At 39.2% G+C, this 15,525-nt stretch overlaps 1 protein-coding gene across 2 annotated transcripts; it reads left to right on the forward strand.

The window, feature by feature from the left end:
* The first annotated feature begins 2,067 nt into the window (after window positions 1-2,067).
* On the forward strand, window positions 2,068-15,124 carry LOC134671808 (protein PFF0380w-like). Of its 2 annotated transcripts, XM_063529635.1 has the most exons (4): window positions 2,076-2,271; window positions 10,560-10,727; window positions 10,887-12,100; window positions 13,514-15,124. In XM_063529635.1, exons 1-4 carry the CDS (start codon window positions 2,253-2,255, stop codon window positions 14,858-14,860), a joined length of 2,748 nt encoding a protein of 915 aa, XP_063385705.1. In that variant the 5' UTR covers window positions 2,076-2,252; the 3' UTR covers window positions 14,861-15,124. The 2 variants fall into 2 exon arrangements, with proteins under 2 accessions (XP_063385704.1, XP_063385705.1); XM_063529634.1 differs by having other exon boundaries at window positions 2,068-2,271; window positions 10,887-15,124.
* The last annotated feature ends 401 nt before the right edge of the window (window positions 15,125-15,525 follow it).

The raw sequence follows: 15,525 nt of genomic DNA on the forward strand, positions 1-15,525 counted from the left end.
CAGTCCATCCAACGTTCAAATCTATAGCCCATGACCTTAGTTCCCATCGCAGCACAAAAGTGCTGCACTGCAATAGTCTTTGCACCTGGCGGGGACCATCTCCGGATGTATCACATTGTGCGTTCGGGGATGGTATCCGCCATGTGTATCCCTTGCTTTTAGATTAAAGTGTCTTAAAGGGCCTCTGCGCTGTTGGCTCCGGCCCCACGTACGCCTCCCAAAGGTCCGGGACCCCATGGTCCCGAGATATGGAAAAGACATACAAATAATAATAATAATAATAATAGCCCGCAGGGCAGCTTGTGGCGAGCTGTTGGGGAGTAACGACCCCACGGACCCGAGTGCTCCCGAGAGTCGGTCAGGGTCTCCGTCTCCGGCGTGTCTTCGTCGGTCGGAGTGGACCCCAAGGGGACCCGCAGGACTCTCAGCTCTGGCTTGCCTTCATTGGCCGTCCAGAGAGGAGTCGCTAGAGCTATATGCTCCAGGGGTGGAAGTGAAAGATGCATAAGACGCGAGTTGGCACAGTGGCTGGTAACAGCCACTGGGTAGAAAGCGGCGCACACCTCTCGACACCCCTGAGCCGCTCACATCGATGTTGCTCCTGGTCGTCTTTACGACGGCAGTTTCAGGGGCCCATCTAGTCAGCGGCGAGTCACCACCTGCCTCGATGACGGTGTTAACATTGTTATGGCAGGTGTCCGGACCTCTTTGCAATAGCCCAGTTTCATTGTCCACCCAAACTGCAATCTATAGACCGGAACGCTGTTCACTTTTTCTACAATAGTCCCAATGCCTGCTGTGACCGGTTCATGGGTGTCTATTGTTGCGCCTGTGAACGGGTTCCAGCAGGCGTTCTACATGACATTAAAGCTCTCCAAACGGCCTCTACGTGTTGGATCTGTATCCCCACGCAAGCCTATCAAAAGACCGGGATTTATAGGCCCGTGAAATCCAGAAAGGAGATACAAACAATAATAATAATGATAAGAGAAAAAGTTGTAAGCCAATACTCTTAGTACTGAAAACAAAGACTCATAAAATTGCCAAGTTTGTGAGCTTCCTCTGCAGTCTGGTTCCGTACAGTCTTAGCTTTTGCAATTAAATTAAAATATACCTATAATATAATGGAGTTCTAGTAACAATTAGCGACTAAGTAGGTTAAAGTTGCACAAATTGTTGCTGAAAACGTTTTTGCTGATTTCACCCAGCTTAATGAACTTACGAGTAAGTCGTTAATAACTTGCCTGAGAATTTTCACTAAGCTAACGGGAAACGGCCCGTTTCCTGGAGTTTTAAGATTTAGTTTTTTATCTTGGCATTACGGCCGTAAAGGTTAAACTTTCATTAACTAAATGGTGCCTAATGAAAGTTTGGGTAAGTTTCTAGATTACTATCACAGAACATATATTATGAAGTATAATTAGATAGAATTTCTTTTAGCTTCGCCGGTAAATAATGTTGCGTGTAACATTAAATTGCAAATGCACATATGTGCAATGTTCAATAAAGTTATAGGTAATATGTATATGTATGTGTTAGAGGTATGTATTGTATGTATACTAATAGAGAATTTCATTGTACCCATTGCAAACTTGGGAATCTGCAATTTTACGAATTTTAAATCCTTTTTAATGCACTTTTATAACATTAAAAATGAAAAAAAATGAAAATGAAAATTAACTTTTATAACATGATATATAGGATATGATTTTTAGGTTCATATTTCAAGTTTGCTAATTTAAAAAACGTTACTTAATTGCATAGGTATACGAAAAAATATAAGAATATAAAAAACCTCATGATATAGAGAATAATAAAGTACACAATGGCCGTGTAACGAAGACCAACCAACGGTACCCTAACAAGGAATTTATTAATGACTCCAATTGCTCCCGTGTATCCCACCTGTAGGGCTGCGCGTGCGCTGATTCTCAAACCACTGGACATTGACCTCCGAGATCCTTAGAAGTTATGCGTGTTTAAAGAGCTCTCTTATATGGTCTTTTCGAGAAATGATTCGCCTCGTTTGGTATACGATGTGAATGACATAACAGCAAAGAGATAATACTACTGTCATATACGAAAAGCGACATTCGCGCCACAACCGCGGAACCACAATGTTGCATCCATTTCGCAGATTCAGTTGATTGTTGAATATTAGTTGAGTTGATTGACTTTCAATTGTTTTCGGTTTCGATAAAGTTAAGTTTGTTGGTTTTAGTGCTTTATGTGTGGTGTTATGGACTAACATAATGTGGAAATTGATATTCGGTGAGTTTTTCATTTTTTTTTCGGTATGGGGCGCAAGAAATTATGTATGTATGTAAACACTTTATTGTACATAAGACAGGTCATAAATAAAAAAATAAACAGGAAAGAAACAAAATCAGAAAAAAATCCGAAATTTCAGGGTAGAAATTAATGTTTAAATAAGTTTTGTGTCAATGACATTTAAGCTTTAATTGTCCTTTTGTAATTAAATGTATAGTTAATGACAAAAAGACATTACGAAACCTAGACTTTCTCATTAGAACAATAATACAGACATTGTGACTGCCACTTGAACTTATGTATTGCTCCTAAAGGGTAGGTAATAAGTAGCTTAGGCTACTTACCTATTAATACTAAATAATTAAAACTTGTGAGTCGAGTAAATCCCGATGAAAACATAGATGAAAGATAAACAGACCTCAATAAGATGTAGAACTACTTGCATCCGCAAAGTTGCAAGTCCCTTTGATGTGAACTATAAAAACCCATCTTCAATAATTCCGCAGACTTCGTCCGAGAACTGAGAACTCCGGTAGTATCTACATAAAGTCGCAATCCTCTTAACTCCATCTGAACGAGATAAAGGAATATGTGACTTATCCTATAAAACATAAAGTTCAAACCTCGTAATTCTTTTCGAAGGAGTTAAGAGCTTTTTGACTTATGACGGCGATAAATAACTTCGTCGCCTTTTGATTGACTTTGTGGCGACTAACTTAGTTTCTTTTGAATAAAAACTGGAGGACAGTTTTCGATAAAAAATAAACTATAAGTACGTATTATATTGGAATCTTATTGATTTGTGTGCCGCCTTTTCTGTGGTATAGTAGCGGACGGTCTAGAACGCAAAATGACTAGTGTAATATTTTGCCTATATCACTTTTAGTCTACCTATACATACATCGCGAACGGTCCAGAACGCAAAATGCCTACATCATTTTCGTCGTTTTATCGTTACGTTAGTTATTCTGTGTTAGTCTACATCGCGATCGGTCTAGAACGCAAAATGACCACTTTTTTTATATCACTAGGGTAGGTTCGTCAGTTATCATCAAATGGCCGAAGGCCAAACAGGCTGCGTAGCCAACATGCCAATCGCTTACGCTCCCTATCGATCGAAACGCAACTGTCACTGTCGCACTAATATAGAAGAGTGATAGAGAGACACAAAGCGATTCGATGGCGAAGCGATAGCGATTGTCACCTTGGCTAGGCCGGCAGCACAGAATAACTAACGTAACGATAAAACGACGAAAATGATGTAGGCATTTTGCGTTCTGGACCGTTCGCGATGTATAGGTAGACTAAAAGTGATATAGGCAAAATATTACACTAGACATTTTGCGTTCTAGACCGTCCGCGACTATACCACCGAAAAGGCGGCACACAAATCAATGAGATTCCAGATGCGAGTGTGATGTATTGAAAGAATTACATTTGGATTAGATTAAAACTCATTGTGGTGTCAAAATTTAGGCTCTTGAAAGCTTGATGTTGAACTTTAGTTTTCAGTGGTCTTATACAGTAATTACTTTTTACTTTATTTGCAAAGTCAAATGACATGCAAGAGAATAGAGTGCATAATAAGTTAGGTAATACACACACATATTTAATATTATAAATGTGTTTTACCTTTTAACTAATAATTTACAAAATCAATTGTTAAAATTAGGTAATCGGTGACATCTATCTAAATTAAAACCGCAGGCTCTAAATTTCGTTAATTAGCTGCAATTAAATATTAGAGGACAATTTACATAGATCAACCTAGTTCTCTATATACATATAGGTACCTAAGGCTTGTTGTGTGGATAGTAAACGACGATATAGTTATAGGTTTAATATAATATGTAAGATATTGTTAATATTACATATATGAAAGCATCCATAACTCAGGAACTAATATTGGTGATAAACCGATTCTACACCAATTGTAAGTATCTCTGTTTGGTCCTATGATTGACTGGTAGAGGATGCCATTTGGCATTAAGTCCGCCATTTGTATGTATGTATGTATGTCACTTTATTGCACATAAACCGGTTTACATAAAACGGACAAAAACAAAACAAAAATAAAAATGCTATCTACGCGAAGTTACTAAGGCGAACTTATCCCTAAAAGGGATCTCTACATTTGTACATCTGTACATTTTGTACATTGTTGTATATATTTTGTGCAATAAGGTTTAAATAAATAATAAAAATAAAATATATGCCCTTAGCATGATTCTAACCCCGGGACCTCCTGCTCCCGTGCTCCGTAGATAGTTAGTATCACTAACAACTGGGCTAGAGCCGTTAAAAAAAAAACATTTAAATAAATCGGCATATACCTAGGTCATTATATTAAATCGGCATATTTATAAGCGTTGAAGATATGCTTCACATTTCAATATTCACTGGAAGCAGAGAATGTCGAACCCGATTATCCGCCGCCCACTTGACCCAATTGTAGACCTCTACTGGGTGTCTACCGCGAACATCGAATATCGAAATTATCTGCCCCTCTATCGCTCTTGCATATTCGAGCGATAGAGAGACGAACGAAGTGATTCGCACTAGGCCCTTTGGGTTCAGATAGTTTAGTAATACCTATATTAGTGTCCACAGAGGAATCAGCATATTACAACCTATTTCTTGACTGTGGGGTGAAAACTGAATGTGTAGGTAATTTGACTTTTATTATTTATTAACTTTTGACTACGACTTAAAGTCTGGGGGTTCTTGATGAGACTTGTGCCGCTTGCTATAGGGACCGTGCGAGGGTCTGCCATCTTGTGGCCTGAATCGGAAACATATGTGCACATGTACATTGCCAAAGCAAGTGCTGCCATCTACCGTCCTCGTCGGTACGTTTCCTTGTGCACCAGAGATGTTTACAAAATAGACTCCGCACCTTCGTTGAGCTCTGGCAAGTCTGGCAACCTTACTCACTGTCAGGAACCCAACAATATGTTGGACCTACTCATATGAGTAGGGTCTAGTGTTATTTGGCTGCGGTATTCTGTATATTTGAGGTACTTCCCCAGTTGGACTCTCTTCTCTTCTTCTCTGTCGTATCGCTCTTGACAGAGCAGTCGTGGTCACGTTGAGGCGGCCGCATCGATAGTAGAAGCGGTCACAGCTCTTCGCACGATCTCCCACCATCTCCGTGTTGGCAGACTGTCTGGCACAGTTAGATACGCGGTTTCCCACTGCGGATTTTATTTGGTCAGTCCAGGTAATCTGCAGCGGGATCTGGTTCCCTCCACTCTTCCTTGTATGACCAGTTGGGCTCTGCTCTAGCCTAAACCTGGAGTGACATCCGCTGTGCTGTGCCCTCACAAAGCAAATGTTTCTACTACTAAGTATGGTTCTATGGCACGACCTTCCGATGCGTAACACCCACGTTCCCATTGACACAGAAATCCTCCACAAATATGCAAAAACACCATAAAAGCCTTATCAAAACCCCATTGACCTCGTGTCATCACTCGCCTAAACCAGTCCATGTCGTTACCTAAGCTAGAAATTCACTTTCTACGCGAACATCATCGAACAACACGTTTGTCATTGTAATTTATGCGTACCTTATGAAACCGCTGATGATGACGAATATTAATGACTTTAATGAGGATACAGATGTAGTGCATAATTATTTTCCATCGTTTTTAGGGTTCAGTACCCACCCAAAGGGTAAAAGTGGGACCCTATTACTAAGACCCCGGTATCCTTCTGTCTGTCACCAGGCTGTATCTGATGAACCGTGATAGCTAGACAGTTGAAATATTCACAGATGATGTATTTCTGTATATAACAATAAATACTAAAAACAGAATCAAATAAATATTTAAGTGGGGCTCCCGTACAACAAACGAGATTTTTTGCCGTGTTTTGTGTAATGGTACGGAACCCTTCGTGCGCGAGTCCGACTCGCACTTAGCTGGTTTTTTTCACAGAAACGTGCGAAAGTGTTATGCTATTTCAATCAGTCTCGGTACAAAAAGTACTGGGGTTGACTGAAGTAGCTTGACAAATACGAACGTTTCCGAGAAAATACGATGGAAAATAATTATGCACTACATCTGTATATGGATGATGTGACCGTTAAAAGATAAAACAAATTATTATAGCGTCCAAAAAGCGTAGGTGTCAACAAAATAGATTAAGAAAGGTCGTATAATGGCATATTATTATAAAGATAAGATAAACTTGAATAGTACCTATAACTACCTAAATACCTACCGTAAGAGCCGTTTGTTTACCAGAATATGTTTACAAATAATTAATATAACTGAAATTTTACTATTAAGCGGATATAGTCGCACCAATAAAAATCTGCAACGGATTTGATAGCCCACGCAGCGTAAGAGTGACATTCCATTTCCAACTGCAGCTGCAATACTGTTCATTTTACTATGGAAACGCGTCGCTGTCATTGTCAATTGCCATAGAAAATGAACAGTATTGCAGCTGCAGTCACAGAATAAATAATAGTACTACCGTACAGAAAGGAAGCTTCCTACAAAACCGAAGTTTGACAGCGGTTCAGGGTCGAATCATGCTATCCCTTTCTAATATATGGCACTATCCCTTTCGGCTATTTAGGGTTGTCAAAATTTAAGTGATTATCTTATCTGTGGTCGTGCACGCAAAAGGAAGTCAAGTGGTGCCAACCCTAAAAATTGCTCGGAGCAATGCTGAGCCGAGCGGAGCCGAGTTAGGCCGAAGTCAGGAGTTTCGCACCCCTGCTGCAGTTGGAAATGGAATGTCACTTTAAGTGTTATTTATACGTCATAATTTCATAGAAGTCGCTGCAGACTTTTTACGGTCTGACTCTATTATCTGTCGGGCGTCGGCCCCAAACTATAATTTATAGGCGTAGCCTGTACATATCTTAAGAACAGGGAAAATTGATTTTACTGAGAGGGCAAAAGAAATTGGAATATGATGGCCGTTCAGTATATAGCCTGAATATACATCTTACGCGCTGTAAATTCGAAATGACTGGCTGGCCCCTATTTCACCATCGTGACAGGTGCGACAAATTGTCGACATCACTGTTACTGACGTCACAGGCCTCCATAGGCTACGGTAACCGCTTACCATCAGACGGGTGGTGTGGTTGTTTGCCACCAACATGTTAATTAAAAAAAAACTCCAGTATATCGCCCGTTAATAAGTACTTATTTTGCGAAGCTAATGACAATTGTCACAAGAAACACTACAATTGTCACGAAATTCCGACACAGAACCCATTTGCTATGAAGAATTACCGAAAGTTCTTTGAAATCTTGTGACAAATTGTCATCATTATCATCATAAACATAGCAAGAGACATAACTGTTTGGGCCGATAGAATAAAGTTTTTTTAAATAATACAATGATGGTGACAAACAGGAATACGGCCCGTCCGATGGTAAGCGGTAACCGTAGCCTATGGACGCCTGTGACGTCAGCAACAGTGAGATATGTCGAATTGTCGCACCTGTCACCGTGGTAAAATAGGGGCGTTATCCCGTGACTGTCATGGTTGTTATGCGGATGGGGACCAGTTAACGTGTTTAATTAATATGGCCAACTCACCTCTTTAAGTTACACCATGACCCTGGTAGAGAATGAATGATATTTTTGGACAGATCATTGAATTTAGCGCAATATTGTTTTATACACATAACAACATTCAAATCACTCCCACCTTACCTAATTATAATTATACTAATTATAACAACAATGACGTTGTCGAACCTATCCTATGGAGTAAGACAATTCATACCGCACATTGCCCGACCATTGACTCGGTTTTTGTACGATTGCTCCCAACGGCGCAAAAAGTATGGGAACCCGGCTCGGTTGAGATTGCGACATCTGTTACTCGGTTGTGGAAAATGCGCGGCGCCGCGTGATGTCGATTTGGTTTCGAAAAAATGAGATCAAAACATTCAAAACGTTTATTTCAGTTCTTACTATTCTAAGAATAAGTTAAATTGTGTTCTATGAAAATATTTTAAATTGAGTCATTTAAGTAGGTACATAGACATAGGTACCATATTAAATAAAATAAGACCAATAAATAAAGAAATAAACAAACATAATAAAACTTTAAATCCTACAGACAAAAAATTGGCCTAGATCGCCGTCAACGGGCAAGGTATCAAGAAAGCTGGCCGTATTTCCCCGCTGTATGGCATTAAATAATTTTATACCAATAAATTGCGCGAGGGCGCTCGTTCGATTCGTCCGGAAAAGTATCGAAGACTTTTTTGGAATCTAAATTCTCTATGACATCATATTGTCATCATAGAGAATTTAGATTCCGAGTAAAATGCTAATTTCTCCAAGCTTGTACACATTTTCCAAGATGGTGGCGGTTCCTCGAGCTCCCCAAATATGTGGACATGAAAAAAGACCTTTAATTGGGTCGATCAACTATTTCTTGTTGTTATTCTGTCCCATCAGCCAGGAGACAATAGTAGCATAGTTTGTTAGAAGAACTGCTGTACCATGCTCTACACACGTGCTTAGTAGATGTCCCATGATGGAAAAGCCTTATACGAGTAACTACCAAAAAAATCAAGTTTAATTCATTGAAATACGAAAAAACTAGTATTTTAATAGTGACCCAGGAGACCGTAACCATGGCAACTAGTGACAAGAAAAAGTTAATTCACCCAATTAACATAAGTACATTGTACCCAATTTTAGGACTAGGTTCTAGAGATTTCGATGTTAGTCCTAATCCGATTGTAGGTATATACGTATTACTGTGAAAATACTCTTTTAATGTAGGTACATTTATGCGTTACTTTTCGTATTTTGAATTCAACTTAATACGCATTGTGTAAAAAATACGTTCTAATGATAAAGTACATTTTTATAGCTTCGCATAAACAATTTGACCCCTCATAATCTCGTTTGGGTAAGATAGGCTTATATAATAAGATGACTTGTATAAGCAAATTGGGTACCTACACAATCATAATCCCGACACAATTTCATAACCTAATTCATTTACTAAAATTCGAAGGATTTTGCTCATTCTTTGAAATCCTGATTTATTTATGGCTTCAAAATGTTCATTTCTATTCAGAAATCACATTATAATCATAATTAATAAATGAAAAGTTAATTTTACTTTTCCTTCTTCTCTTAAAATATTCAATTTATGATACAAAATCCAGTTACAAAACGTAACATTATTCATTATCTGTTACACTCTAGCGGTTAAAATTTAGATTGCAAATCTTATCCACTAGAGATATTAATGATATTATAGACTAAAATGTTTAAAATTTCGTAAAATCTTTTTGAGATTAAGATATTGAGATTTTCTTCAATAGATCGTATTTAAACCACAAATAGATTTGTTCTCAGTCACTCCTAATCAGTCAATCTTTAAATAAATACGTAAATCCCGGCCGAAAACTTATAATTCCGCCTATAATATGTCAGGTCAACTTTACTGCCCCACCTGCGATAGAATTATTAAAAGTTCGGCTTTGCAAGCCACATTCGAGCTCACGCTCGCAACTATTTAGGGTCGCAGTTGCCGATCACGGCATGGGTAGCTTATACAGGGCGTCCCACGGCGATGCCACATGGAGGGAAAGTACCTTAAATATCATAGATAGCATATTTTGCTGAAAGAAGACTTCATTTTATTTTTAAAACTTAGTAAAGTTGCATTCATACTTTTTTAATTTTTTTTGAAAAAAAATGTATGGAAAAAAATTATCGCGTCATTGGAGGAAAAGTACCTTAATTATTGTAAATGAACATCTTACTGAAAGAAGACATTATTTCGATTTAAAAAAACAAGTTGAATTGCATTTTAAATAATTTCATGGTTAAACCGGGAATCGAACCCGCTACACGAGAAAAAAAAAATACCTTGTACCAAAAAAATAATTCTCACATTGAAGCCTTTCGATCGGTATGACAAAGCTACAAGGTATTTTTTTTTCTCGTGTAGCGGGTTCGATTCCCGGTTTAACCATGAAATTATTTAAAATGCAATTCAACTTGTTTTTTTAAATCGAAATAATGTCTTCTTTCAGTAAGATGTTCATTTACAATAATTAAGGTACTTTTCCTCCAATGACGCAATAATTTTTTTCCATACATTTTTTTTTTTCATAAAAAATTAAAAAAGTATGAATGCAATTTAACTAAGTTTTAAAAATAAAATGAAGTCTTCTTTCAGCAAAATATGCTATCTATGATATTTAAGGTACTTTCCCTCCATGTGGCATCGCCGTGGGACGGCCTGTATATATTTCATTTTTAATACGTATTATTTCCTATTCCAGTATGCTTGTTTTCCTGGGCGGGAGGGCAGAGCGGACGCGCGCCACGGCAGGACCACCACGGGCGAGGCTGGGACATCCGACTTGCAGTGCCGGGCAAGCCAGGGAACGACTACCCCACGCTCGGCAATATCCCAAGAACAACCTTCTCTTGCGCTGGTAGACAACCAGGTAAGATCCAATACGTTTTTGGACAATATTACGATTTAAAACCTGCTAATCGCTTGGAAATAATATGAGCTTTTCTCACTCCTATCATACATTCACAAATTCTGTCTGGGTATAAAATAAATAGAATATCAAATTAACATTAGGCGCGTTGCGTTACAGGTTACTATGCGGATCAGGAGACAAACTGCCAAGCCTTCAGAGTGTGCACCGCGGGATCCACCTACGGCTTCCAATCCTTCCTCTGCCCCAACGGTACTCTTTTCAACCAAGCCGTCTTCGTCTGCGACTGGTGGATGAACGTCAAATGCGAAGCTTCACAAAAGTTCTTCAACAACAATGAAAAATTCGGAAACCTCAAGCTTGGACCGCAACTTATGAAAGATATCAAGAAGATGATTACACATCCCATGAGAAACCCTATAGACAAAGGTATCATGAAAGGCAATCTGGTTGTTATGCAAGACTATAAGCCACCTTCAGGACAATTATTCCCCAACAGCGCTCTAATAGCAAGTGCAGATAGAACTCCTAGTAATGTCTTCGTGCCACCAAAAATCACACAGCAAAACTTCGGACAAACCAACTTTATTAGAGACACGTCTTTCGCTGGTTCAACGCCGAGTCCCTCGTATATACCGTTGGATGTGCAGCAGATACAGGCAGATGCAGAAGTATTCCAGCGGCAGCAGCAAAATGGACAACAGTGGCAAAATGGACAGCAGTGGCAAAATGGCCAACAGTTGCAAAATGGCCAACAGTGGCAAAACGGCCAACAGTTGCAAAACGGCCAACAGTTGCAAAATGGTCAACCGGTGCAAAATGGCCAACAGTGGCAAAGCGGCCAACAGTTGCAAAATGGCCAACAGTTGCAAAACGGCCAACAGTTGCAAAACGGCCAACAGTTGCAAAACGGCCAACAGTGGCAAAACGGCCAACAGTTGCAAAACGGCCAACAGTTGCAAAGCGGGCAACAGTGGCAAAACAGCCAACAGTTGCAAAATAACAGACAAAACTCACAATCTGGAAATCAGTTCGGTCGTCTTGTGCAACCTACTACTACTATCAATAACAATGTTAACTCACTTCGTCAGAATCAACTAAGTCAGACTCAACTGAACCCAGCACCAACTACTTATAACCCACAAAATTTCAACAATCAAAGAATACAGGGTAACAGACAAAATGCACAATACACAGCCAATAAAACTCCCGCACAGTGGAACAGTGGAAAACAAGCTGAATTTGGAGTTTCTTTAACAAAACAACAATACAATTACAACTCAAATCAAGCAAGTCAACAACAAAACTTAGGGTTCCCAAAATTCTCAAGCGACATTAAAGGTCCAGTGGGCATTAAAGCCAAAGAGAATCTGGTAAGTAACAATGATATACCATCTACTGTCATAACAAAAACAATAACTGTTAATCGAATTATTCAAGAACCCAAGACAGGTCAACCTAAATCTCGAGTAGTGTTCAAAACTTGGATTGTTAAACCATCTAAGGCTGCTAAATTAGTCGCGGAACCAACTGCCTACACGTATAGTCGTCCTACTCCGCCAATTAGTGAGCGACAAGTAGAAGCAAGTACCCCTTATGTTTATAATAGACCAACCACCCCACAACCGCCTCCACCATCACCACCACCAGCAAAAATTGTCTCAGAACCAGACGAATCTTATATTTACAACAAACCCACAGTAGCAGCGAAGGTAGTATCAGAGGAAGAGGAGCCGTATATTTATAACAAACCAACGGTGGCGGCTAAGGTTAGGTCAACAGTTAGACAATTGCCTCAAGTAACAGAAGCAGAAGAGCCTTATGTTTACAATAAGCCGACAGCTGCAGTTAAAATAGTATCAACTGTTAGACAAGTCCCTCGCGCGTACCTTCCTCCAGCTACACCAGCTCCAACAGTAGCTAGATTATACCAACCACCGACTACAGTAGAACCAACCAAACCCTCCCGTCTTTACTTGACTCCAACTACGGTGAATCCACTAGAAAGAATATACATACCACCATCTCAACCTACACCTTTTAGACAATACTTAACACCCAATACAGATATACAAACTCCTTTCTCTCAAAATGAGAAACTTATTGCCGCTCCGACCTCACCTTCGCCCGTCTATGTTGCTCAAACTAAAGAGATTTCTACTCAACCATCTTTCACCCTCACTAAGCACTCCCGTATTAACGCAAACCATAACAATTTGTCCTTTGCAGATATACTAACTAAGGAAAAACTTGATATAACAGTCAATGACATAGTCAAAGACACCAGCAAAATCCTTAAATCTGCTTCTAATGAACAGTTCGGTCGACTCACCCAAGATTTTAATTCAGTTGACTATCCTGAAGAGAGTGCCTATTTACCGCCAGATTCCAATCCATCGAGTAAAGAGAGTCTGACTCCGTCAACCTTACCAGATACAGCAAAAAGTTCTCGTCTCACACAAGCTCCATCAAAAGACTTAGAACCTCCACTAGAAACCCCCAAAGATGTTCAAAATACTAATCAGCTCTCTAATCTACCTTTTTTCAAACAACCCACGAACACCATCGAACGAACAGTATCTTTGAAAATCTCTATTCCAGAGAACGTAGCGTCGTATCTTTTTAAAAATACTAACGACAGCGACTTGGATAGGTTAGAGATACTCAACACGGGAAGCAGTAATTATTTAGTCCTCACTAACCAACTCGCCACGAGTACCACTCCTACTTTCATTCCAATCGGTAAACTGATTGCAGATAAAAATTCATCTCTTTCAAATTCACAGGCACTGGTGTTCTCTTTACTGGCCAACTCTATCAACGTGGCCAAGGAATACAGCAACATCGCACAACAAAACGTACTACAAGCAACACCCACACAACCACAGTTCCAGAACGTCAATGAAGAGCAGCTAGCTCGCATCACAAACCAAATATCACAACTCACGTCATCTCAGTACTCTGGCAATAATCAAAATGGTAATATTGGCAATGCAAAGATTGTATCTTCTTCTCAAACTACCACAACAAATTCCGGCACTCAACACACACAAACGCAATTACCGAATAACCTAGTACAAAATAGTGGAAAAAGCGGACAGTTAAACGTAGCACCACAACAAAGCGGCAGTTTCTACTCATCACAATTCCAATTTGGAAATGGTTTAGGGCCAGCGGTTTCTAATGCTAATCAGAACCAAGTATATAGCGGTCAACTATACCAGGCCCCGGTTCCACAAGTAACTGAGCAGTACTACAATAAGGGAAGTCCAGCGAAGCTTATTCAAGCCGACAATGTTAACAATTTTGCAACTGAAGCTGAACACCTCCAGACCAATCAACAGTCAAATGCAAAAAATAACATTAACCAATCAAAACAGTCAAGTGCAGAAGTTGAAATAGTTCAATCCCACAGTTTACCCGTACCAAACCCGGCGAAGTTGCAGGTCACCCAAGAAGAAGCTAATTTCAACAGCCAGGAATCTTCACAAGCTTTCATTAACAACTTTTTAAATAGCGAAGGAATATCGGCTCAAGTGCAGGATAATATTATCGGGACAATACCGCATCCTTTAGAGAAAAATAAATTTGTGACGTATAAAAAAGATCAATCATACTCTTTTTACACGAGGTTGGATGGCAATGGTTTAGACCAACCAACGCCACAACTCAATGCAGGGAGCCAACAAAATGCAAAACTAATACAGGCGAATGATGATATTTTCCAACTAATCCCGTCTGTCGGTTACCAACTGGAGGATGAAAAAGAGCAAGAGAAAATACTTAACGCTTTTAATATTAACGAATTCGGAAGTCCTAAATCAGAAAACAACAACAATAACGAAGGGTACATACTTCCAACACCTACTAATCGTAGAAGTGATGTCCTTACCACTAACGTAGATTTTTCTGTGACCCATCCTTTTGCAAAGCAACTTCTCGTTCAAAGAAAACCTAATGCTATTTATGATGGGCCTTCGTCATACTCAGCTCCTCAAGGATCAATAGGCTTTTTAGACAACAGGCAACGGATTTTGCAGAACCAAAATTTAAATGCTAGGTTAGAACAATTTGATATTATTAGTAATGGCAATGGATATCCTCTAAATTCTCAAAGACAGTTTGGATACTAATAGGTTACTTAAGTTACTTTCCTACAATGATGAGTTCTTGCCAAGCATAGGGATGGTCCCTGGAAGTTTACTATCTCACTCTACCAAATAGTTGTCACATTACTGTATCCCTATCGTTTCTTTGTCCGTTTGCTCGGTGTGGACGCATCATCACGAAAAAAGACTTCCTTAGTATAATAGTAAGATAACTATAAATGTAAATATGCGAAATAAATTATAACGAAATAGATGTATGTTTTTAGCTTAAGTCGACGAAATGTCAAATAATAGTTATTGTTTTAATTTTATACATAGGTACTTTAAGTCTAAAGAATTTTAATAAATATGAAAAATACTGTTGCTTCGATCATTTTCCTTTTAGAAACTCCGTACCCATGGGTTGTCAAGACCACAAGAGTTGAGAAGAAGAGAGAGAGAGGGAGAAGAAGAGAGAGAGAGGAAAGTCAACCGTCTATGAAATTATGGCGTATTAAATAACACTTGCACTGCGTGGGCTATCAAAATCGCTGCAGACTTTTCTTGGTCTAACTCTAATTACTGACGTACATCCGTCAGACTATCTGATGACCGACAGTGACCACTATGTTAGTAGGTAGGCGGTCATCCACATAAACACATAAGCCGACTTCTGGCCGAACGGTGTCGTAATGAACGTAGTGATTATA

The sequence above is a fragment of the Cydia fagiglandana genome, chromosome 16, assembly GCF_963556715.1.
Source record: "Cydia fagiglandana chromosome 16, ilCydFagi1.1, whole genome shotgun sequence".
NCBI classification, from domain to species: Eukaryota; Metazoa; Arthropoda; class Insecta; order Lepidoptera; family Tortricidae; genus Cydia; species Cydia fagiglandana.

Coding starts and splice junctions, on each gene's coding strand:
- LOC134671808 (XM_063529634.1), top strand. Junction 10,728..10,886: donor TTGCGCTGGTAGACAACCAG/GTAAGATCCAAT, acceptor GTTGCGTTACAG/GTTACTATGCGGATCAGGAG.